At 42.9% G+C, this 25,435-nt stretch overlaps 1 protein-coding gene across 3 annotated transcripts in view; it reads left to right on the top strand.

The window, feature by feature from the left end:
• YLPM1 (YLP motif containing 1) overlaps positions 1-22,806 on the top strand; it is a 34,349-nt gene extending 11,543 nt beyond the window's left edge. The window contains exons 5-21 of one of the 3 annotated variants that reach the window (XM_066607676.1): positions 91-4,059; positions 4,449-4,551; positions 4,800-5,010; positions 5,097-5,195; positions 7,314-7,503; positions 7,575-7,702; positions 7,790-7,923; positions 8,016-8,078; positions 8,179-8,298; positions 8,389-8,565; positions 9,451-9,534; positions 9,630-9,713; positions 13,144-13,227; positions 13,591-13,642; positions 21,244-21,365; positions 21,447-21,606; positions 21,783-22,806. In XM_066607676.1, the coding sequence (XP_066463773.1) occupies positions 91-4,059; positions 4,449-4,551; positions 4,800-5,010; positions 5,097-5,195; positions 7,314-7,503; positions 7,575-7,702; positions 7,790-7,923; positions 8,016-8,078; positions 8,179-8,298; positions 8,389-8,565; positions 9,451-9,534; positions 9,630-9,713; positions 13,144-13,227; positions 13,591-13,642; positions 21,244-21,365; positions 21,447-21,593 (5,767 nt within the window). In that variant the 3' untranslated portion in view covers positions 21,594-21,606; positions 21,783-22,806. Of the gene's footprint in view, positions 1-90; positions 4,060-4,448; positions 4,552-4,799; positions 5,011-5,096; positions 5,196-7,313; positions 7,504-7,574; positions 7,703-7,786; positions 7,924-8,015; positions 8,079-8,178; positions 8,299-8,388; positions 8,566-9,450; positions 9,535-9,629; positions 9,714-13,143; positions 13,228-13,590; positions 13,643-21,243; positions 21,366-21,446; positions 21,607-21,782 lie in introns of all 3 variants that reach the window. The other 2 variants (XM_066607675.1, XM_066607674.1) reach the window with 2 other exon arrangements.
• Positions 22,807-25,435: the final 2,629 nt, after the last annotated feature.

Genomic DNA, 25,435 nt, shown 5'->3' with positions numbered 1-25,435 from the left:
AAAATGAATTTAGCATAATTGATATCTTTTGTCAGCTCACATTCGTGTATTTTGTAATCCTGATCTAACCTTTTTTTTTTTTCTTAATAGATTTTCTGGTCCAGGCTATGGGTCTCAGTCTACAAGATTTCATGCTCCTCGAGGACAGTTTGATGGACCCAGGGGCTCACTTGGTTTTTGCAGTCCACGTCCGTTTCTTGATGGGCAGCGCTTCCAGGGCGCCAGTTTCAGTTCTGCTAACTCTTTCCAAGGGCAGAACCAGCCCTTCACCAAGGAACAGCTTGCTCAATCTGCACCAGACTTGCAAGTTGGTGACAAGTCTATGCACACCTTAGATCCTGCTGTTAATGTACAAACTCCATCTAAAAAAACTTGGGAACTAAGTGAAGGTAATATGCATATTGGAAAATGGGAGAAAGTTCAAGGAGAGATTCCAGAAAAAAAATGGGATGAGCAGCAAAATGTGCCTGCAAGCAGATGGGACCAGCCAGAAGAACCTATGCATCAGACATGGGACAGACCTGTTATTCCTCTAGAACACAATTGGGACAAGACTAGCAGAGACAAATGGGATGCAAAAGGCAATCACTTTGCTAGTAGGCCAGACAGATCTGAAAGACGTTCTCAGGAAAATGTAGATGAGAAAGCAGACAGACAGGGTCTAGACAGAAGTGAGGCTTTCCCGAGGGACATGAGAAATAAACATGAAAGTTCTCAATTTGACAGACTAGATAGTCAAAAGGATCTAGCTGGTAATAACTGGGGAAACCCTCCTGATAACTGGGGGGCTTCAGACCCTCAGGATGACAGATGGAGTGGCCCTGACAGAGTACCTCAAGAGAGATGGGGCACTTCAGAGAATACTCCAGACAGTTTTGCTGATGCTAGTACTCCAGGCCCTGATAGTGATAGAAATCATGAAGGACCTTCACGCGATAGATTTAATGTTCATGAAAATCCTTTTCTTGGTCCAAATCAGTTTGGGTTTGGTGCTCCAGAGATGCCTCCTCGTGGAAGAGCTAGTTTTCGTGGTGGAACTCCACGTGGTAGGTTTGTTGGGCCAGAGGGTTTGAACCGGGATAGGTTTGACAATTCTGAGAGAATTACAAGAGACAGGTTTGGTGGTCCAGCAGGTGGGCATCAGGATCGGTTTAGCTGTCCAGATGATCATCCTAGAGATCTTTATGAAGGCCCAAATTTTCCACCATCTAGGACTGGCTTTGGTGGCCCTAAGCTTCCTCCAGATAGATTTAAGGGTTCTGAACCTTCCCCCACCTTGGATCAGTTTGGACCAGACAGTGCATCTAGGGATAATTGGGACTTCTCTGAAGGACATGGCAGATTCGATAGCGCAAATAACTCACAGGACAGTTGGATAGGTAAAAGGGCCCCATTTAATAAGAGCACTGATAGACCAGAATGGCATTCTGAGAGTGGTATGATGGAAGGTAGACCTCCTTTGCCCTTAGATACCCCTGTAAATAAAGAAGAGTTGCATGTGGATGAAAGGTGGAAGAGACCTACTAATGATGGAATGGGTGGGAAGCAGTGGTCAAAGTTAGGATTTTCTCCTGAAGAACAGAAGAGCATTCACAATTTACCTCATGGCACAGGGGCTGACAAAAAAATGCAGTCTCTTGATATTAAAACGAAAGCTACACAAAATGCCCCCAAGGCTTTGCCTAGTACAGTTCATGGCCAGTTCTTAACAGATAACCAGATGTTTAAGGTTACTAGTGCTGAGTTGGGGAAAACTGAAGGTGGTGTAGACATGAAAAATGTTGACAAGGCTTCAAATGACCAGTCACCTAGTAAAGAGATCTCTGCAGTACAAGCACCATCTCAAATGGCCAGATCAACATCTCCTATAGGTAAGAAAGCAACTAAAACTACAGATTCCAGCCTCCATAAAACCGAGGCCTCAGATTTTCTAGAAATGCAATCTGTTCAGTCAAATGAAAACGATTTACCTGGTCCTGACAAAAAAATGGAAACTCGTGCTGAGGTGACTGCTCCTGTGACTAGCGCTGCTAAGATTAGTGTGCTCCAAGGTTCATCTGCTCCTAGTTCTTCAAAAGTGTCTGCTGTAAGTGATTCCAAGATTCTTAGACCTGGTTCTACAAAACCTGATGTCCCGCAGGTTCCTATTGTTAAGACAACTGCTCAGATACCGGTTTCTGCAAAGCCAGATGAGATCCAAGTTTCCTCCGATAGTTCGACTAACCTTAAAGTTCTTTCTGCATCTAAGAACGACCCTCCAAAATTTTCTTCTTCGGCTGCTGCACCACAGGCTCCTGCCATCAGACCTGATGAGCCCCATATGCCTTCTTCTGGCATGTTTGGAACTCCTAAAGCCCCTCCATCTCTAAGACCCAGAACTCCCCAGATTGCTTCCTTTAGGCCTGGAGTTCCTCAGCCAGCTGTTCCCATCAGACAAGGAGGACCTCGAGGAGCTCCTCCAGTCAGAGCTGCTGATCCTCGAGCTACACCCCCTGTCAGACCTGGAGCCCCTCGACCTCCTCGGCCCCCTCTACCTACTAGGCCTGGTGTTCCTTGGGCTTCACCTTCCATTAGACCCGGAATTCCTCAAGCATCTTCTCCAATCAGGCCAGGTCAGATCAGAGCAGCTCGCCCTATTAGGCCAGGAGCACCCAGGATGCCACTCCCTGTAAGACCTGCAGACTTTCAGACCCCTATTTATGATGAATACAATATTGAAGTTCCTCAAAATGAAGACAGTGGTTATGAGCAATCTATAGTTGCAGATCAGCGAGCACAATCTTTTTATAAAGAGCGTGAACTTGGTAATTCAATGAATGAACCACCAATTGATTCTGACCATGATCCTATTATGGAAAGAAAGCCATTTGGCCCAGGTCACCATGGGAATTTGAGGAAAAAATTTCCTAATCAAGACATGGACAGTGTGGAAAGTCATGTACACCATGAAACTGCAAAACTAGATACTTTTAGAGACTACGAGATATCAGATGAATCTGAGTATTATCCCGACGATTTCCCTAGTCAGGTTCCAAGGAGAGGGAACTTTGATCCAAGATTTCACCATCTATCTAGGGGGCGTTCAAGGGGATTTGTTCGTAATAGGCTTTCACCCAGACCAGGAAATCGGGAGCTAATGGATCCTCCCAATGACAGAAGTTTTGAGCCTAGGGACCCATTTTTAGAAGAGAGACTACCGTTTAGAGAAGGCCCAGATGACTTGCCAACTTTTGATCATGATACATTCCGTGGAGACCGTTTTTTTGAGAGGGAAAGGTTTGTAGATCCTTTATTAGATGATCGAAGAAGAGACCTTCCTATTGAAGGGCCAAGAAGTGAGAACTGGGAAAGGGATCGGTATTGGCGTGATCATGAACCAGAGTTTGCAAGAGATCCATATTTCATGGAAGATCGACACCCTTTGCCCGGGCCACCTTTGCCTCGTGATCTAGAAGTTAGATGTGACCCTTGGCTTCGGGAGAGAAATGTGGACAGAGAGGGCTATTTTGACAGAGCAGAAAGACGTTATTTATTTGATGCTGATCTTGATAGAGATTTCCCTAGGATTCCACAAGATCATGATATTCCTCTCCGAGAGAGAGAGTGGCTGCCTTCTCGGAGGTCTCTGTCACCACATCGTCCTTTCTCCCCTGTTCCGTCACGTTCCTCATTGCCACCTCTTCCACCTCTTGACAGCTACCTGGAAGACAGATGGAGGTTGGAGAGAGATCTTGCAGATAGAGACTTTCATGAGCGTGTGGAGCTCAGGATTCGGGAATACCCTGACATTCCCTTGTGGTGTGAGGACAGAAAGCGTAACGACTTTCTAGAAAATTCAAATCCAGAACACAGAGATGACCGGTGGCATCCATCTCAAAGAGCAATGCAGGAAGGAATGAATCTACTATCAGCTCAGCCTTCTGTAGCTCCAGAATCAATTGAGCTTTCTGGACAGTCCACAGTACCGGACTCTGAACTTGCTGCCCCTGGTATGGTCGCTCTGAGCCAGAGACAACATGAGATCATACTAAAGGCTGCTCAGGAACTGAAAATGCTTCGGTAAGTAAATTGTCTTCCATCATTGATATTGCTTGAAGCAAGCTATCCACCTCTGTAGCCTTTTGTTCTGTTTGTTTTCTCGTAAGTTAGATCCATATATTCATCCTTACTAGCATAATGAAAGCTCTGGTAGAAGGAATGTCCAAGACTAGAATTGTTCCAAGAACATGTGGTATAGACCCTTTGTTCTACAACACAACAGACACCCCCACGTTTTACTTGACAAGCTTAATACTTGTGTATTAAGTGCAATTAAGAAGAGAATATTGAGAAATAAAATTCTCTGATACTGATTTTGCTATGTGGATGTGAAGTTACAGGGAAAGTGTTTTACTCTTCTAAGGTGGTATTTACTAAAGATGAAGGCTCAACTGCTTTGTAATTCACAGGGAGCAGAAAGAACAACTGGACAATCTGAAGAATTTTTTCAGTGATTCAAATTCATCTGGACCCCTGCAATCCGTCTCAGACCCTTCTTTGGAGGTTTTACAGGTGAGCTATTTGTGAATTTATTGGGTAGTTCTACGTGCGATTACTGCTACGGATTTTGAAAGTTTTGTTTTTCAATGGTGTTTATTAGACTTCTGAATGTTAATTCTATAAGAGATCCAATAGTCACTGTCATCATACATAAGAGGTGTAATTGCTGCCCTGTGGCTTGTGCATATGCTTGGGTAATTGGCTGGTTTTGGCAAAACTGTTGGGACTTCATGCTTCACGTTCCTTGCTTTTGTGTTCAGATGGCTCCAGACACGTTGGAAAAAGGAAAGCGTGCCACCACATCTATGTTGCCCTTATCCGTTGGTGGCAGAGGAGCTGCAGAGCACTGGGATGAAGACTCTTTCAGTGGCCTCTGGGATGAAGAACGTAAAGCGAGTCACTTGGCAAACTTTCCTGTTGGGTCCAAACTGTCAGGAATTCATCAGACTGTGGACTATGCACATGGCAGAGGTTTGGCATCTCCTAATCCTTTATTGCCTTATTGTATTGCCTGTTGTCATCCCGCTTATTAGCTTTTATTCACTTTTGTGCCCTAGACTTCACGATGGGGAAAGTGGAGCAAACTCCCTATGGGGAGAGAGTGGTGTTGTTGCCTGAGCCTGCATTAGAGAGGGAAGCTTCTTCATTTCCAAAAGGTAAGAGAGATGCAATACAGGTCATCTCTGGTAGCTGAACTTGGATATGACACCTGATGACTGGTAGTGAATGGCCCTAAGGACAGCAACCAGGCCTGTTGTGCTGATATGTCTGTGTTTTTTGTGTATAGACATATTTTAGCTTGCCTATTGTTTTGTCATTAGCTTTAAGTCTTTACCATCGCTCCCCCTCTTAAAGAGACCATCTATCTTAAAGGGGTTTTACCAGTTTAAATACTATATCCTATCCAAAGGGGTAACCGTCTGATTTGTATCAGTCTGACCTCTGGGACCCATCCCCTAGTCAAGCATGCTTTTGCTGATGCTCCATTCATTTTAATAGTTGTGCTGGAGACAGCCAAGTTAAAGTGCTGGCGGACAACTTTAAACCGTAGCTAAGCATCTTTAAGAACACAGTAATTTTTTTCCGTTCTTCATTATCTATTTGCAAAAGCTGTAACTTTTTATATTTTTGTAGGAGCGCTTTGTTTGTTTTTTTTTTTTCCTTTTTTTGTGAGATGAGCTGTATTTTTTTAATGGAACCATTTTGGAGAATCTATAACTAAATAACTTTTATTAATGGTCAGAGGAAGATGGAAAATAACAGCTATTTCACCACAGTGTTTTGGGGTTTTTCGTCTTTGTTTTTCTTTTAAATCTATTAAACCTCGCCCCATTTACAGTGTACTATAAGTAACACCTTATCATTTTTGTGTGGGTGAGTAAAAGTACAGCAATGTCAAAATTGCATCATTTGTCTTCTACTTTTGCACAGTAGTACTTTTTCATGTTTCCTTCCATAAAGCTGAATGGATGCTTAATTTTTGCAGGGCTTTTTAACAGAGCAATCTTTATTTTTTTCTATTATTGGGTACAGTTTTCACGTTCATACAAGTTTTTAGAGCCCTTCTTATTTCATCTTTGGAAGATGAGATAACAAAAAGGCCATTCTCGCATTGTTTTTTGTATTTACCATTGACCATGCAAAATAAATGATGCATTAGTTTTATATTATTTGACGTTAGGAACATGGAAATGCCAGTTGCATTTTCGTGTGTAAGGGAAAAATGGTGTGCGTTTTTACCATTTTAGTAAACTTTTTTTCATTTCAGTTCCACTAGGGGACTTGACCACCTAATCTCTTGTATAAAACAGTTGCAATACTTCTGTATTTCAGTCTGTTAAACCGTACCTGCCAGCTTTAGATTGACAAGCAGCCTATTAGACCCTGCCTTTTGTAGGGCCTAATAAGCATCAGTAGTTGCCAAACCCAGAGGCCTTTCAGTTCTCTGGTTGCCATAGCACACATTGGCACACCATGATAAGGTCACGGGCTGACAGTGGGAGCCCCCTTTCCTGTTAACCACGTGGGTACATTTAAGTGGTTGAGCTACCAGGATCTGAGTTCTCTCTGATTCCTGTAGTTGTGGCAGAAGCACAACTAGGTGTATCAGCTGTGCTCCTCCCGCTGATCTCCTAGGTAGACTAGTAGTACCCAAGACATGACGGATGTATGTCTCACTGCTGAGGGTTCCTGTCTCCTCCTGTCTCCGGGCTTACCGCACCTCTTGCAGTGACATGGAGTTTGAATGGAGCAGCAACCGACCATGCACGACACCTCTCCATTCATCTTCAATGGGACTGCCGGAAATAGCTGAGCACTAAACTTTTGTTGAAGTCCTAACATGGGGTGAGAAACGACTGACACGTTTCAGATCAAAAGGTCTTAAATGATAACCTGAGAGGCTTAGGCCCCTGAAATCAACTCAGGCCAGGTAGTATCCTTTTATACCCTGCTCTATTTAAAATCAGTTTGGGACATAGAATTAGGATTCTAAGCATGTTGGATCTGTTCTATCAGGTTTTGGAATACACGGCTGCTTTAAAAATGAAAACAAACTTTGAAACCTGACGTATGTATTACAGTGTTTAGAATACTGTGGGATTTGTTGTACAATGGATCCTACGAGTACCTAAGCCACTAATAAATCTGTGTGGATATAGGAAGCATACGACGAGTGGTGAGGCCCTTCTCACAATATAATATTGTGTAAGCTGCAATCTTTAGTTCTATATAAAACTAAAGTCGCACAAACTTTTTTTTATTTTTTTTTTTAGATTATTTGATTGACTGCTATGACCGAGACCTCAGGGATCGGGATCCTTATTATGAAAGGCAGAGTAGTAAACGCCTTGACCGTCGGAGCTATGAGCGAGAAAGAGACAGAGATCGTACAGATACTCATAGAGACAGAGGAGACCATGACCGAGAGCGGTTTGACCGTGATCGTCACTCGCGAGAGGAAAGGTAAATGGTGCTTTAAAAGTGAGATCAGATGTCTCGTAGATGGCGTGCTCACATGTATATTACTTCTGCAGGTCATCATCCTCATCCTCTTACCGTGATAAAGAAAGCTCAAATCGCCGAAATGGCTCTGACAAACCCTCCTACGAACGAAAGCCAGAGCGGTCGTCTTATGAGGCGGTGCCACCACCGGCATTTGGAGGTTAGAAAGTTCCTGATCATTTAGAAGAATTGTGAATATGGCAGGCAGACTATTAAAAAAATAATCTTTAACACTTTCTTCCAGCAGCACGTAGGACTTATCCAGAGGAGAGGCCCGTGATTCCTCCTCCTGCGCCTGCTCCTCCACCAGAGAAGAAACCAGAGACCAAAAATGTGGATGATCTCCTGAAAAAGCCAGGCCGTGATACCAGGCCTGATCGGGTGAGCGCTCTTGAGTTCCCTCTGTCTCTGATCTCTTTCTTCAATGCATCCGCCATAAAGTGGTTTTGATGTTTGCTTCATCTTTACTCTAGATTGTCGTTATCATGAGAGGTTTGCCTGGAAGTGGAAAGACACATGTTGCCAAGCTGATCAGGGTAGGACAATGTTTTATAGCAGGATGTATCCTGCCTTGTGTTTTTCTGCTAGTTGTCATAAACACATTTACCAGCCCCCCTGCTATTTCTTTACACCCAGGATAAAGAGGTGGAATATGGTGGTTCTGCTCCTAGAGTCCTAAGCCTTGATGACTACTTTATGACTGAAGTAGAGAAGGTTGATAAAGATCCTGAGTCTGGCAAAAAAGTAATAAGAAAGGTGAGTTTTTAAAATAAGCATCTGTAGCTGCAAAAATGTCATACAGTACACTCTGTGTGTATATAACGCTAACTTTTTTTAAAACTGGAGGTTATGGAGTACGAGTATGAACCAGAGATGGAGGATATGTATCGCAACGGCATGTTGAAGACCTTCAAAAAGACACTGGATGATGGATTCTTCCCATTCATTATTTTGGACGGTATCCATGACCGAGTGCGTCACTTTGAGCAGTTCTGGAGTGCAGCCAAGACTAAAGGATTTGAGGTACATGACATTTCTTTACCTCTAGGGAATGATGATGGTCTTGTTAGTATAATGAAAAAAGTTTGGTACCGTGTGAGCCAGTAGAGAAAAATGTGATTGTTCCCAGCAAGAGAAACCAAGTAATCTTGTAGATATGATACCTTTTTAAAGGCTAACAAAAATACATGATGTTAATGCGAGCTTTCAAACCAACACCGGGATCTGCTTCAGGCTAAAAGTGTAGTGTCCGATGAGGCCAGTGACTGCAGCTTTGTCTGGTTGGCAGCTGTCTTTGTCTCTCACACTTGCTCTTTCACCTCTTATTTTTCTGTCTGCTTTTATTCTTTCCCTCTGACCCATATGACCAGCAGGGGTGCTATAACCTCACAGTGAGGAGCAGGGGGGCATGGGACCCCAGTTCTTAAGATTCATGGGGGTTTCTGCGATTAGACCACACCAATTACACTAATCACCTTTCCTATAGATGGCCTAAAGGCCCATTTACACGCAAAGATAATCGTCCATTAGCAGCTTATCACCTTCATTTGTATGTAAATGAGCCTCCAGGACCTGTATGCAGAAAACAGCAGGTGGTCTGTTCTCTGCATTCAGCTCTTTCGTTCTGCCATGGGGCTGCAAGCTGAATACAATGTAATCAACGCTCCTGTGGAGAATACAGCACCATGGATAGCAAACACGGTCTGTATCTTCTCTGCGGTTGAACAATGGATTTTATGCTCCCCTAAAAATCATCATTCAGACAGAGTGAAAGATGGGAGCATTTACACACAACAATTATTGCTCAAATGATGGCTTTTGAGCAATAATACTTGTGTGTAAATGGGCCTTAAGAGTTCTCCTCCCCACCAACAGTGATTGACAGTTCTAGTTGACATTTTGTTCTAGGTGTACTTGGCTGAAATCGTCGCAGACATCCAGACTTGTGCAAAGAGAAATGTGCATGGACGCAAGCTGAAAGAGATTAACAAGGTGAGAGCTGCACCCTAGTGAATGGATTAGTAGATAATATTTGGTTTCTAGTCTAAAATTGTGTTTTAAGGGTCATAATCAGTCTCTGTTTTCAGATGGCTGATAACTGGGAGCTGGCTCCACGACACATGATTCGTCTGGACATTCGTTCCCTGCTACAGGATGCCGCAATTGAAGAGGTGTGTCACATTTTCAGAGCAGTCATTTTATACAGGTGTAGACAGGATTTGTCAGGCAAATGCTATTGATGACCTATTCTCAGAATAGGTTATCAATAGTTGATCGGCTGGGATCCACCGCTCATGACTCTAACTGATTAGCTGACTGGGTGCCCGCTGTCAGTGCTACAACACATGGTTATTGAGCAGAAGCAGTTGGCTCTCGTTTATTTTAGTGTGAGCTGCACCTGCAATTACGAGCTACGGCCATGAAATCTGCTGCTCTCAGTATCCCTGTGTTGTGGTGCTAACAACAAGAGCCCTGTCAGCTGATCTGCCGGGGTCCCAAGCAGTGAACCCCAAGCCAATCAACTATTTCATGACTTACTATTGATGACCTATCCTCAGTTTATTTTCCAGAGACCCCCTTTAAAAGGTGTTTTTATCAGCAGTTTTGCCAATTTCAAAATTGCTGACATATATAGGGGCAGGGGAGTAGGGCTAGAGCATACCTTGGTGCAGCTTGGGAACATCACCGTTGCTGCTAAAATCATTTATTCTGCAAATGTTCTCGAGACAGGGCTTCTTACTGAAGTGCTCTCCTTTTCTGTCCAATGAGCTGCTCCACAGTTGTGATTGACAGTTGCAGTCCCCTGGTTGTACCCTGCTACAGCTGTTAACCAGAGCTGTAGAGTAGCTCATTGGACCGATTGAAAAGACTTGTGGCAGGGAATAAAAATAGATTTTAGAAGCAGTGGTTATGTCATGTTCCTGCTGGATAAGGGTGCAACTGCAAGGGGTTAACTCAATCTTCTGCTCACCTTCCATTCATGTTGCAAACTGAGCCTAAATCACACCGCAACACAGTCCATAACCCTTTGATTCTTGCTACCAATCTTGGCCATCTGGCCAGAAGTTCCCTAAATGCACTCTGGCACTGTTCTACAGCAATCAAAGGGTTTACCCCACCGAAGGCTTAGAGGCTCAGAGCAACAAGGTCTAAGCTTATTAACCTTTTTATCTTTAAAACGAAAAATGCAGAGCTCACAAAAAGTTAAAGACCAAAGAAAGTGGCATGCAAATAAATGCAAAACAGTAAGGAAAATAAAAAGGAGGAATACAGACCTATAACTTGTAGGACGGTCTAAAACCTTTTATTCCTGAGGATGGAGACATGGAACACATTCCAGCTGCAGAGCTGCCCTCTTCAAATATGACCCTGTCCCATAGTTCAGCATAACTGTTATACTTTACACCCTGAACCCCAGCTGTATACCCGCCCCTCAGTCCGTTAAGCAAATCCCTGGCCTAGGACTGGGCAGCCAGGTATCAAGGGCCAAATCCAATGATTATCCAAATCCTCATTTAGACAGAACGAATATTGGGCAAACGATGCCCGACACTTGTCCCGGCACATATACACTCCTACTTCGCGGGAGCTTGTATCGCTGGCTTACAGCGGGGCCGCAGGAGCGGATTTCGGTTTTCACGCTCCCCCGCCCCTCTCCATTCAGTTAACATAGTGGCCGTTCAATACTGACCGGCTGTTATTTACACTGCACTGTCATAGTTAAATTCATTGCTCATCGTTTATGCTACAAAACAAAAAAAAAACAACAAAAAAAAAACCTGGTGACCAAGATAAGAAGTGGCACCCCACATCATCTGTGTGTCATGTAACGCTCATCTCACACAGTGGTTGAAAGGCAAGAGTAGAATGCCATTCGCCATTCTACTGGTTTGGTGAGAATAAAAAGACCATCATACTGACTATTATTTCTGCATGACAAATACCAAAGATTTCTCCAGTAAACTGAAAGATATAATTATGTATCTACTGTGGCCACTGTGGGGGGGGGGGGATCACTATTACTACTGCGGCCACTGTGGGGGGGGGGGGGGGGGGTCACTATTACTACTGTGGGGGGGGGGGGGTCACTATTACTACTGTGGCCACTGGGGGGGGGGGGCACTTATTGCTGTGGCCACTGTGTATGGGGTGTCACTTATTACTACTGTGGCCACTGTGGAGGTGGGTGGGGTCACTTATTACTGGGGCCACTGTGGGGGGTCACTATTGGAGCTCATTCTCATGGATGTAAGCGCATTTCAGTCGTGAAAATGCAACCAAAAATCGCTTATGCCTGCTTTTTTCGCCTGCTCTGGCTTCTGTTTAAGTGCACAAATACACTGCATATTTGCACATGCAAAAAAAAAAAAACCCCTAGACCGGCTCATTAAAATGGTGTGCAAATCAGCAGGTTTCCTGCATACTTGTGCGTATTTGTGCCAACCCATTCACTTCAATGGCTTATTGCAGGGTGTAATATGCCCCAACAAAAAATCATGCCGTGTATTTTTTTCACACGATTGTACATAGTACCAAAAAATACGCTCATGTTCTATTCACTTGTATTGCACAAGACATCTCAGTTATTGAAGACCAAAGGGAAGTACAAATATGATGGCCGACTTCTGCTGATCTTACAAAGGGAAAATAATGTTTCTTAGGGCTAATTCCCACGGACGGATTTCTGCCATGTTCCCCGCTGCGGAATAACGCAGCTATTAAATTCTATTAAACCTAATGGCTCTGTCCTCACATGCGGGATTCTGCCAGGAAACAAATCGCGGCATGCTCTATTTTCCACAGCGGGAAGTCTCCATGAATATAGTATTAATGGAGATCGCGGAGAAAAGCGTGTTTTTCCGCGATCGCCAGCGGGGGCTTTTTTGCCCCAAAGGAGGCAGTGTCTTATACTCACCTGGCCCACGGCGTCTCAGGCCCTAGCGCTGGTCTCCGGCGCTGTGGCAGGCTGCTGTGTCCTCAGCGTTGACACAGCATTCTTTTTCTGAAAACCCCACGTCCAGCAAGCGAGTGCTGTGATTGGCTGCTCAAATCAGAGCCGGTGATCAAAGAACCAGTTCAATCACAGCCATTCAGTGATGTCATTCACTGAATGGCTGCTAATGATCAAGCGCCAGGTGAGTATTGTGTTTTTTTTTCGTTTTTTTTCCCCCTCAAGTAGTTTAGCTAGGGCTTATTTTCAGGGGAGGCCCTTATATTTCAAGACTCCCTTGAAAATTGTGTAGGGTTTATTAGTGAGGAAACACTGTAGTATTCAAAGGTTTTAATCTTACAGAAAGATATCCATTACTTTTCTGTTATGAAAATGTTTTAAAAATGTTTTTGCACAGTGTAATCAGGCATTTTCACTGTGAGCAACATGCCCACTGGATATTTCCCCAATAGAAAGAATAAAGGCTATGTACAAGTGACCAGGAGATGGGTGAGTGATCTCTGGACCACATTGTACAGCCCTTGACTTGTGAGTGAAAGTGACACTCGTACAGGGCAGTCACCGTGGAAGGGGCTCTTGTGCTTGCAGCAGCATGTGAGTTCTGTGCAGCTGTTCATTGATAAGCAAGCTAGAATATTCTTACTTTTTAGGTTGAAATGGAGGATTCTGAGCCAAGTGCAGAGCCAGAGCAAGATGTGAAAAAGGAAGCGTTCGAGGAGGAGGAAAGCGATCGGGTAGGGCAAGCTGCACAATCTGGTTGTATGATATGTTTTTACTGTTACCGCTTTTCTAAGACACATGTGACCTGGTACCCTGTCCTCTGTTACAGTATACCAGCATCATGCTTGTGATCTAAGCCCATCCTTAACCCATCTGCTGTCCTGTTTAGCTTCCATTTAACCAAAATTATCCTTCTATCCATTACTCTACCACACACCTTTCTTGTGTACCTCCCTCCAGGATAATGTTCATGATGTGGTAGTGATGTGCCCCAACGTGTGACACAGGAACCAGATGTTTTGTTCCACTTGCTTTGTTGCAGATTTTTTTTTTTTGTTTCACTTTAACCCTTCAGAAATTTTTTTCCCATGATATAGGGATATCTTCCGAAAAGCAAATGGGAGATGGACACCTCTGAAGCTAAACTTGGTGAGTGTGAGCCTGCTCCTCTCAGACTTTCAGTGGTTGCTTAGTATGATGACTATGAGCAAGACTATCTTTACAAACTTTCATTACAGCAGAATAATCTTATTAGGCCATCTAAATTTGTGTAGCTTGGTCTTTGGGTTTCGCATATTTGGACACTGCAGGCCTTCCCTATTTTTGGTCCAGTTACATTAAAACACTGAGGCCGATCTCACACAATCGAGTTTAAATTGCGGAATCCACGATAGTCACCGGAGAGGACGATCCGTGCTATTCTGCATACATTCAAAAATAGAACATGTCCGCTCAAATCACAGCATTTCCTATTTCCGTGTGAATTCCGCACGGACGTCTTCCATTGAAGTCAATGGAAGCAGTCAGACCCGCGACCCATCCACAGTTGACATTGTGGATAGGTCGTGGGTACTCCTGTCATCGCCTAGTGACAGTGCGGTAAAAATGGAGCTTTAAAAAAACAAAAATATATATCTGTGGTATCTATGTTCGGCGGCTCTCCACAGCCATCCGCAATACAGATGTTTAAATGTACGCAGGGGTTGCCGGCCAGGGACAGGGCCATGTTCCACTGCAGGCTCCCGATTGCGGAATCCAACACGTGCATGTGTGACTGGCCTTAGAGATCAGGTATTCTCCAGATACATGTTTCTTACTGGCTTGGGTCTGGGTTGTAACTCGCATGTTTCAGGACTTTGTTGGATTTGAGCTGTTCGTATATAGCTTTATCATTCTTTAGAGATGCTATGTTCCTGGAAAATCGCTCTTCTTACGGGTGGCAGTGCTCTTGCAGAATGCAGCAGATTTTTCTTTAAAATTTCCATGCATGTTACATCTAAAGGCCCATTTACACAAGAAGATAATCGCTCAAACGACAGTTTGAGGGACAGCTTGAGTGACAGCTTTGAGTGATTATTTTGCATAAAAAATAATCAGTAGTTAAGTAGCTACTCAGCTACTTAAATACCAATTATGTATGCAAATGAAGCCTTTGCTGAAAGCAGCCAATGGGAAACAATACTATCAGCACTCCCCCGTGGAGAACTAATGGTAAAAGTGAGCAATGATTTTTAGGTGAGCTTGATTTTAACGATCACCTAAAAGTGCCCCAAATGCGGGTGCACTGCGCCCATTTACCTGCACCGATTATCGCTAAAAAGATTGCCGATTAGCTAATTTTTAGCGATAATCGTCCAGTGTAAATGGGCCTTTACTGTCCTCCTTTGCACAATTTTTGGTAGAGAAAGCCTTCTCATATCTTCTGTGCTTTTATAGTGGGGATGGTGTGTGTTTAATAGTGTTTATAATTTAGTTGAGGTTTTTATCTATTGGTGAACTGTAGCTGAGATGTCACAAGATCTTTAAGCTTATGTGAGTGCGGTCGGGATGAAGAGGTTTCCAAGGCTGTATGGTGATGTGTCAATGTAGTGATGCTCAACACACAGGAGTCAGGATTGTAAGACCAGTATCCACGGGCTGATTTGATTTGGTGAATCCGCACGGGTCACCCGCGCGGAAGATCCGCAATTCAAAGTGACCATAGTGAAACTTTGGCATCTGCATTTTAATTTAAGTATGCGGATTTGATTTGCGGACTGTTTGGTGCAGAAAACAAATCGCAGCATGCTCCAGTTCAGTGTGGGCTCTGTGCGGACGAGCTCAATAGAAGTCAGTGGGTGTCGACAATCCGCAGTGCATCCGCAAATACAATTACAAATTCACTACATCTGCAATCTCCCACAAATGGTTTCTGCAGGTCTCCCGCTGTGCGGAATCTGATCCATTCATAGACATGAGGCCTTACTCACTTCAATGATGTAGGTAATATGATTGCTGTAGCTAGAATACAAAGTCTGCAGCTTAGATCGAATTGGATCACATGACATAAGTAGCAAAGCTCAAAATAAAACATTTAAAAAAAATTGGTCTGCTGAACTCGTTAAGTTGTAAGTTAATTACGTTTTTATTTACTTCTGTACCTTTTTTGGCTGTTCTGTAAAATCTTAATAGAAAACTAGTTGTGTAAAAAAGCTATGAATAGGGAATCTGGTATGTAAAATTATTACTATAAAATAATAGGGAAATGTGTGTGAATATCCTATGGATATTAATACGGAATCGGATGTGTAAAATCCTATTGATAGAAACTGGGAGTTTAAAATTTTAATGAGGAATTGTGTGTAAAATGCTATTAATGCAGAATTAGGTGTGTAAAATCTGATTAATAGGGAAACTGGTGTGTAAAATAGTATTAATAGAAAACTGGGTGTGTACAATGGTATTAATAGGGAATTGGGTGTAAAATCCTATTAATTGGGAACTGTGTGTTTTGAAATGCCATTGGGGTGTCACACGGCATAATTGATGGGGCGGATAAAAGCCGCTTCAAAATGCACCCGTGTAAATTCTCGGATTGTAGATGCAGATACGTGTCCAAACCTGGTGATGCGTATTTTCAAGCCCCATATCATTGCAAAGCCCAAATCCGACACAGAATGTAAGCAAAGTGACATGTCACTACTTTTTTTTTTTCTTCTTTTCTTTTTTCCCACGATGTGTATTTTAAATATGCGTTGTCAAGACAAAAACAGTTTCCTATTGAAAAACTATGGGACATGTTTTATAAGTGCATTATGGTGCGGAATACACGTCAAAATACGCCAGGTGACCATACCCTTAATGGGAAATTTAGGTGTGTAAAATCCTGTTAATAGAAAACTGGTCTGTAAAATCTTAATAGGGAACTAGGTGTGCTTAAAAAATGCTTTTAAAAGGGAATTAGGTGTGTCAAATCCTGTTAATAGGGATTCTGGTATGTAATCTCTCAAAAGGAAAATTAACATATAAAATACTATTAATGGGGAATCAAGTGTGTAAAGTCCTATAACTAGGGAAACTGTAAAAATCTGTGTATATAAAACTACGTGTGTGAAATGGGGAATTGGATGTGTAAAATTCTATTGGGCTTTTACACGCCTAATTCCCAGTTTATTAGGGAATTTGGTCTGTTAAATCTTAATTGTGACTATAAAATGCTATTAATGGGAGAATCGGGTATTTAAAATCCTGCTAATGGAAAAGTGAGTGTATAAAATTTTAATAGTAAGTTGTGTATAAAATCGTAATAAAAATACTACCGTAGATGTGTACATTATTTTTTTAATAAGAAGGAATCCAATTACCGTAATATAGAACTAGGTGTGTAAATCCCCTTCACATTCCATGATGCAAATTACATCATGGTGAGCAGATCATTCCTGCAACATGCTGTAAACATACTGCAAATGTGCAGTGAAGGTAAGCCCGCGCCATCCTGCAGAATCCGTCTAATAATTGACTGCAGTATAGAAGTTTGTGGATAGTGGGGCCGCCTCTGTCAGCCCTGCTGCGTTGCAGCAATACGATTGCAGAGTGTTGCTGGGCTAGTACAGCAGTCAAAAATCTAGCAACGGCTTTCAGCCCTGCCATTTACATAATCCTATTAGTAAATGGTACAATGTATTTAGTAAAGGTGCATTTACACACACAGATGATCCCTCAAAATTTGTCAAAGTTTTGAGTGATCAATTAGCATAGGTATTAATGGGTTAATCAACCCTTTAGTACTTCATTGCATATATTTAGAGAACAGCAGGTGGTTTGTTCTCTAAATACATCACTATTGTTTTCCAGTGGGACAGCAGCTGTTAAAGAATGTTATCAGCACTGCCCGAGGAGAACACAGCGTGTGGTCCATCTTATTGTATCATTCTGAGAGAGGATGATTTCATGCGGATCTGAAGTCAGTGATGGATGAAAAGTGCACGGTAAGTGCACATTTACACACAACGATTATTGCTCAAAAGATGGCTTTTGAGCGATAATCGTTATGTGTAAAAGGGCTTTAAGTGATCAAAAGATTGTGTGTTCAAGTCTCCTTATGGGACGAATAAATATGGTTTAAAAAAAACTAAGAGAAAAATGTGAAATTGCCATTTTACCAAAGATTCTTTATTATTGGGGGAGAATAAAACCAAAAAAAGAAAACTACACATTTGCTATCACCACATGTACAACAACCTGTACCATAAAATTACCGAGTTTATTTATCCCACATGGTGAACACTGTAAAATTTAAAAACCAAATCTGGAATTGCTCTATCAACGAAAAAATACCGGCTTAAAAAGCTTGTCAGCTGGAAGTCCTTTTTGCCTGAAAACTATGGGTCACTGCAACAAAGTAAGCTCTCACACAAATCTGTCAGCAGAAACAGGACTATGGCTCTCAGAATATGGCAACAAAAAATGTATCTAGCGTGTGGAGATCTCTATTGTTTTTTTTTTTTTTAAGTGATTTTACTGTGCAAAACATTAACATTTGATGTTGCGTTAATTGCATTAACCCACAGAATATAGAAAAAATGTTAATTACCTGCATGGGGAAGGCCATAAAAAAGAACTAATACAACAATTTCACTGTTGATATTTTTTTTTCAGACTGCCTCCAGAAAAAAATATATAAAAAAAAATTTTTTGCTACACAAAAACAGATTTAAAAATATTACACAAAATTTGTATTTTTATTTAAAGTGGTAAAACGTAAAAAATTCTATTTGATACGGTTGTAATGTATTGTAATGCGTCATTTATGCTGTTCAGTGAGCAGTGGAAAATATAATGCTTTGGAAAATTGGTGGCTGAATTGATGATTTGGTCAGTGGCTGATTGGTGGAGGTCCTGAGCTGTCCCCCTCAACTTGTCAATGTAGAGCCGATGCGTTCCTAGAAACAGACAGTGCCATATCTTGTGCAGTAGCCTAGATTGACACTGCAGGCTGAGTCCCACTCACTTCAGGCCATTACATAAGATACGGAATGGTATGCTTCCTTTAACATGGCAGCCTGGGGAACAGCTGATTGGGTGGGATCCCAGGTTACATATGTACCAATCAGCCATTATTGATCTGCCCTAATGGCAGAGCATCAATAGTTAGAAATCAGACAGCATCTTTCATAAAAGCTAATGTTATCTCTACTCTAAAATGGTGCATTGAAAATTATGTCATCCTACAAAAAACATGCCCTCATGTGGGTACATCAACACTAAATTGGGGGCAAAAAAATTAGAGCTTTTAGAACACGGAGATCGATAACTGAAGAAAACAACTTGTGTGCTGAAGGCCTGGATAGGCTGCATCTTGAAGGAGTTAATACAGAACTGGATGTATGCATTACTATAGAGCCTGGTGTATAAAATACTACATTCTCTTCATAAGTACTCTAGATCCATTTCCTGAGCCGGGTGTATACATTATAATGCTGTGTAATTTGTGCTGTTTGTATAGTATGATATTGTGGGGGTACTATTCTATAATCATGTTATATAGAACACTGAATTATGCCTAGTGCTTGGTGAGTGGACTCTATACAGGAGAGGCTGATCCAACTTCACACTCTTGACCTGTGTCAAATGTAGGATGAAGCCATAGGACCTTTTACAAACTGTTGGTGTTAGGCCCCCTCGGTATTAGTGTATCTTGACGCCACCAGGATGAACTGGTGGAGTTAAGATTTGACAGGGTGGTGACACCCCCTGTAGCTGATTGGCTGCAGAGCTCGATGGGCCGCAGGTCCTGGCAGCCGTGATTTCTGACAGGGATGGAGGGTTAGGATGTGAGGGCAAAGTGTAACAGTTAGTCTTAAATATATCATATAAGGCTAACTGTTAGACGTACCCCTAACCCTCCTTCCCTGGCACAAATTTTCGGTCGATGCTTTGCCTCACACCTGACAGGTCCCCCATTTCCCTCCCCGCCACAGTATAGTCCCATGTCCGCTCCCCCTGCGGCCAAAGCAGGCGGGAGCGCTGTGACTGGCATAGCCGCTGCCATGCCCTGCTCAGGGACCACTGTGACTGGCGTACCTGCTGCTGTGCCATCTTCACGCAGTACGGCCACAGTACTCTTGAGCTGGTGCTCCGCCTGCGGCCACAGCATCTGCGAGAGGTTGTAGTGTGGTCGGCGCCAGTGTCCCAGGGTCCCACAGCTGCAGCACACTGTGGGGCCAAGCAGGTGGCAGTGCTGTGACAGGTGTCCCCGCTGACGTGCACGACTCTACGCTTCCTCTTCAGCTCCCCCTGCAGCCAAAGCAGGTGGGAGCGCTGTCACTGGTGCCCCTGGGTCCCACTCCTCCGACAGCATGGGTCCCGATTCGGCTCCCCCGCAATTCTCCTAGATTCCTTGGTTCATAGCTACTTCCAGGACCTTAGCTTCTTGAGTCTCTAGGGGTGTGAGAGGGGTGTTACTCCTGTCAAACCCCTAGCTTCCGGTGGTGTCAAGAAACCCTAATACTAGCCCCCTCCATCCACTCTCGGGTAGTGATTTACTTAATTCGCCTACGTGTACAGAACATCGGTAGGGAGCACGGACACTTTTCCTTATCCCATCGCTGTAGAGGATGCTTGGGGCATCTCAGCAGTTTATTTTGATTTCTGTGACTGTGTCCTGACCACAGCAGTTGAGATTTGCAACTTACCCCATGGAGCTTTGGGTGTGTTGCTACACATTTGCAGAACTTTCAGGGGAGCCTATGCTGTAATGGGGGTCACTGGCATTTAGCATTACAATTTCTGAGATCTAAGAATGTGAATGTGGTGGGTGGCTGAAGCTGCCTCGACCCAATGCCTTTCTCATCAGACTCTCCAGCACTGGGCAGATGAAAACTCTGTAGCACAGAGATAACTGCTTGCAGGATACATGTACACTGCAGCATAGTTGCTATATAGGTATGCGCTGAAAGACTTCATCATTCCCAGAGGGTCACATTAGACTGTGTTAGGTAATGTTCACCCACAGTCAGGCTACATACACACAGGGCAAGTGCAATATCGGGCCAAGAAACTCTGCCCAATATCACGCTTGCCAACGTGCGGTTTTTTTTCACGCCAATGCAAGGCTTCTTTTCATTCAAAAACTCCTCTCTTCTATGAAATAGTGATCCTCAGACGTGTGTGTCACATTCGTCAGAGGATCGCAGGTGTTTCCCATTGATTTCATTGGGAAACATCGCACCGCATGCGCGTGCCATACAATGTCTTTTATGGTCCCATTGGAAACAATGGGCGAGGCGCTCTGAGACAGTGCCAAAAAATTGGGCATGCTATAATTTTTATCGCTGCAAGGGACAAAATTGCTCATATGAATAAGCCCATTCAAAAGAATGGAGCTCATCTTCATACAGATTTTGTGCGTCTCGCGACACAGAAAACTCGCCAGTGTGACTGTAGCCTCCAGCTGAACTTAAGTGCATGTAATGGAGGAGAGGTCAGCAGACGCCCATCATCTATATTTTTCTGGATAGTCCACATGACCAGAGCTTTAGAGTTTTCCAACCCCTGAGGTAAGCAGTGTCTGCTGCGGAGTGCACAATGCTTGAGTGCTGGGACTCTGGGTTCCTTTATTAATTGTGTCACTTGGGAAGCCTCTAATGATGAACCTTGTTGGTCAGTCCCAGGCTCCCCACTGGGTGGTGCTTTGTACGTTCGGAGTTTAGAATGCCACTTTTCCTGGGGAACAGTGTAGTATGAATAATACTGTGTATTTGTCTCTCCAGATAAACTAGATGGCTTAAAGACCAGGAAGCGTGACTGGGAGTCAATGGCGGGCTGCATGGAAGATTACCTGCAACTTCCAGATGATTACGACACCCGGGAGTCGGCGCCTGGAAAAAAAAGGGTAAAGTACAGTCCAGAGGAGGCGAGAAGGGATCTTGTTTTACAGCACAACCAGACCATTAATTCATCCTTCTCCCACCAGGTCAGGTGGGCAGATCTGGAGGAGAAGAAGGATGCAGACAGGAAAAGGGCCATTGGATTTGTTGTTGGCCAAACAGACTGGGAAAAAATCACAGATAAAAGTGGGCATCTGGCCGAACGAGCACTGAACCGCACCAAGTATATTTAAACGACTCCTGCCGGTGAGTGGGGACCCTTGTCCATTTCTCACAGATGGTACTTATATGGCCAGCCCATGTCCTGGGTTGGAGGATGCAATAGCTGCCTGTGTCTGCCAGAAACTTAATTTTGATACTAGCTATTTATATGTATTCCACATGATGCCTTGTATTTATTGGAACGATTTTCTTCATTCCAGGTAAGAAGACAACCAGGCTGTTACTTTTCTTAAGAGGATGAATGCGGTGCCTGTGGCCCGTGTAGTAGCTGCATGCTGCAGTTGTGATCTGTGCACGTAGTCTGTTTTTATAGTTTGTGTTTTAGTTTCCTGTTCTCAGTATGAAATAAATGGGTTTTGGACTGAGACTCCTTCAGCTTCGCCTCTTTGTCAGAACATTCCCACGTGCTTGGTTTTCTAAAGGAAACACTAGGAAGAACCTTTTTTTTTTTTCTTAGCTGTGCACAGGAAACAACTCAGGCTTTCAAGGACGCGGAGGATACGGCAAGACAGTGAGGTGTGACCAGCAAGGACTGGCCAGGGAGCAGAACGCATAAGAAGCCCCCTTTTGTATACAGGCCATTGATGGTGGGATGGTCTGTGTTTATTTTGTTACAGCACAATAAAATGATTTTCTCCTGAACTCTACTTTCTCATTTCACATAGTGGAGCATAGCGCACACACTGCACAGTTCTAAACGTTTATTCTATATAGTTCATTCACCCAGTGTTGATTCAAGATGGAGAACTCAAGTCCGTGCCAAACATGAAGTGCACTGTTGGCATTGTTGTCACTGGTTTTGCATCCTGGTCACTACTGTTGAAGTGCTCTTTGTGTACTTTTTGATGCAGAGTGTCCTTTGTGCTAATAATCTTTTAATAAGTTGATATTTGTATCTGGTTCATTAAAATATTACAGTTTTGTAGACTCATCCACACTGCTGAACACTGACACTTTAGTGCACTCCGATATGTGTTGTGTCCCAGCATTATCATTGCAGTGTAACACTGTATGCTGTAGCTGTATAGGCTTCACTGCTTTCCATGTATTGCCTAGATGTAGAAATTGAACCGATTTATACTGGTTTACTTTGTTGAGAATTGATCATTCATCTCAGCTAGGACAGTGCCTAGCCGTACTGTGGTGGCAGAACACTTGTGTGAATTCTCAGACTGGAACCTCGTACCTATTGCTCAGTACAATAAATATCCAGCGTTTTTCTTACATCGATGTCTTGTCATTTGTACTCCTCAAGTGCTTTGGTGGCTAAGGAACAAGTCTTCTGTTCTAACTGGGCTGGCCATATTAAAGTATACGTTGATGGCTTGAAATTTAATTTTCATTACTGGAGAGTGCTGACCACACAGATGGATCCCAAAGGCACAGCGTTCCCGAAGTAGCAGCAGATCTGTTTTTCAGCAATATCTGGATCTTGTCTTTCGGCCTAGATTGTGGAGCCACACCGACAAGCAGCTTGAACAGCAAGGATGACCTGTTAATAAATTAATCTTATGGTAAACCTGCATTTTGGTTATTATTATAAAAGTACTTCTGTAAAGCCTGCATTGTTGGCGCATCAAGAGCGGCGAGCACATCGATGAGCGCAACATGGCAGAATTTATGGACCGGTTCGCGGAAGCGTCAATGTTACAGAATGCCTGGACAGGGTCGGAGGAGCATGGACGAGCACACAAGAAGAGATGCAGCATGACTGTGGAAGAGCTCATCAGGACTTGTCATCGTCTAGCTCACTGCGCATGGCAGATCGATGGGAGGTGGTTTGTGACTTATGGCTACAGGTTCCTAATCTCTGAACGCGTTCACAATATATAGAGTAATCTAGAGGGCTTGTTCTTGATTACAGACTTCATCCTGTTAACTTGAAGGTTTTTCTTTTTTCCAAAGTCCTGGACCCCTTGGCCAATTTTGAAATCCTGCATGATGTCTGTTCTATTGAGAATGGAAAAAAGCACTTGCAGATTATCAGCATACCTATCTGGATATCCAAGACCTCTATGAGGAAGTCGTTAATTGACTTATTGAGGAGAAATCATTTCAGAACTGGTAATCTTAAAGAAAACCTACAGTGGAAGCAACTTTATCGTATCGGCTCCTAATTGATTGTCAAGCTGTGGACTAACTTTGTTTATTGTATTGTCTTCCCTACAACTTTGTCTTCTTTTTACTTCTGATCAGACATCTTGAACTTTAGATGTTTCGCAGCTGTGTCATCTGTGCTATGCTATCAATCCCATGATGTCCCAAGACATTACATGAGCAGCTAGAGCCAGTTCTATCTCTGTCTTGTCGGAAAGTACTACAGTTCTCCTCCCCTCTATACACTTCTGAATAAGCTAAGAGCTTTGAGTATGGAGTCAAGGAAGCTGAACGGTCAGCTTCCTTTATAATTGTGGGACAGGAGCTGATGGGACCCTTTTGTCTCCCTATGTGGAGCTGTCTGTATAAGTGAGACACATCACCAAAGACTCAAGAAAAGCATGGTGCCGAAGCCTGATTAAGGCTGGTAATGCCATGCTCATAATGTGTTTAATGATAGAGGCAACAAGGAAAAGAATAGTAATTCCTTAATGGAGCACATGAAAGAAGTGTTTTGGGGTTGTTGTGTTTTGTTTTTTTTTTTGTTTTTTTTTAATTTTCCTTTTTTCAAATTTTTACACTTATGTTTTTAACTCAATTTCTGCCTTAATTCTGGCGGCACTATGCAATTAATTTAAATACAAAATGTTGTATTTTTAAAACAAGTCAGCAGGCTTAATTGGGCAGGAATTTTTCACACAACTTCTGCCCGTCTAGCAAGCTGTGTATCATCAATGTTGTAATATGGTTGTATTGTTTTTCTTTTTAGTCTCGTCACTGCAAATTGTTTGAAGAACCTGCTCCTAGAGGCCCCCCTTCCAGTAGGTTTGCAATCCGCTGCCTGTGGTTAGGCATTTTACTTTTCTAGTAACGGGGACATTAGGGCACTGCTAGTTACTACAGCAGAGAGGCAGGCATTCAGAGGCTGCTTTGCAGTTGATTGGAGCGCAGCTATGCTGGATTGCAAACAGCAGGGTAGCAGAAAAATGGCAAAATCAACATGGAAAACTGAATTGGTAGAGCTCTAATTAGATGCAAACAGCAGCCAAGGAGGACTGGGGGGAATTGTAAATTATTTTTTTTTGCATTCCAACATCTGTAATCTTATTTTTGTGTCCTCAGAGCCTGAGGGCGCTTTTTTTGTACCATTTTAATGTATTGAAAAATTTCTAAGAGTGAAGAAGTGGCACAACAGAGGGGTATAAAATAATGCAATGTTTTAATAGTTCAAACTTTTGCAGATGCAACAATACCAAATGTGTTTTTTTTTTTTTTTTAAATTTTTTATATGAAATGTGGGCAAAGGGTTTTTGACTTTTTTTTTTTTGAAGTTTCCATAGGGGTCTTGAAATTTGTGAACATCTGAATGCTTATGCAGTATACCGAAATACTTAAGTATATTGTATTTCTACAGTTAAAAATTTATAGGCGGTATAAATACAGAAACAAATCCGCTCACCGTCACTTGTACAGGAGGAAACACACTCTTCAAGTCCAGGAATCCATGCAAGGAGTGAACACCAGGCCAGTGCGCATGTAAGGATATGCCACAACAATGGTAGACTCCACCACCGAAGGTAAAATTTCATACTTTATCAGTAAACGGATTAAAAACTCACGACGTGCAGAGCACAAAAATATTAGCGAGTTAAACATTTGAATTACAGTGACCTCAATTTGTGGTCTACAGTAGCATTACATGATTTGGTGACCTCTTGTATGGATGGTAATTTATCAGGTGATGCAGGAAACCCAC

Source organism: Eleutherodactylus coqui, chromosome 6 (assembly GCF_035609145.1).
Source record: "Eleutherodactylus coqui strain aEleCoq1 chromosome 6, aEleCoq1.hap1, whole genome shotgun sequence".
NCBI classification, from domain to species: Eukaryota; Metazoa; Chordata; class Amphibia; order Anura; family Eleutherodactylidae; genus Eleutherodactylus; species Eleutherodactylus coqui.
The sequence above is the reverse complement of the archived record's forward strand: the minus strand, read 5'-3'. Positions and strand labels throughout refer to the sequence as shown.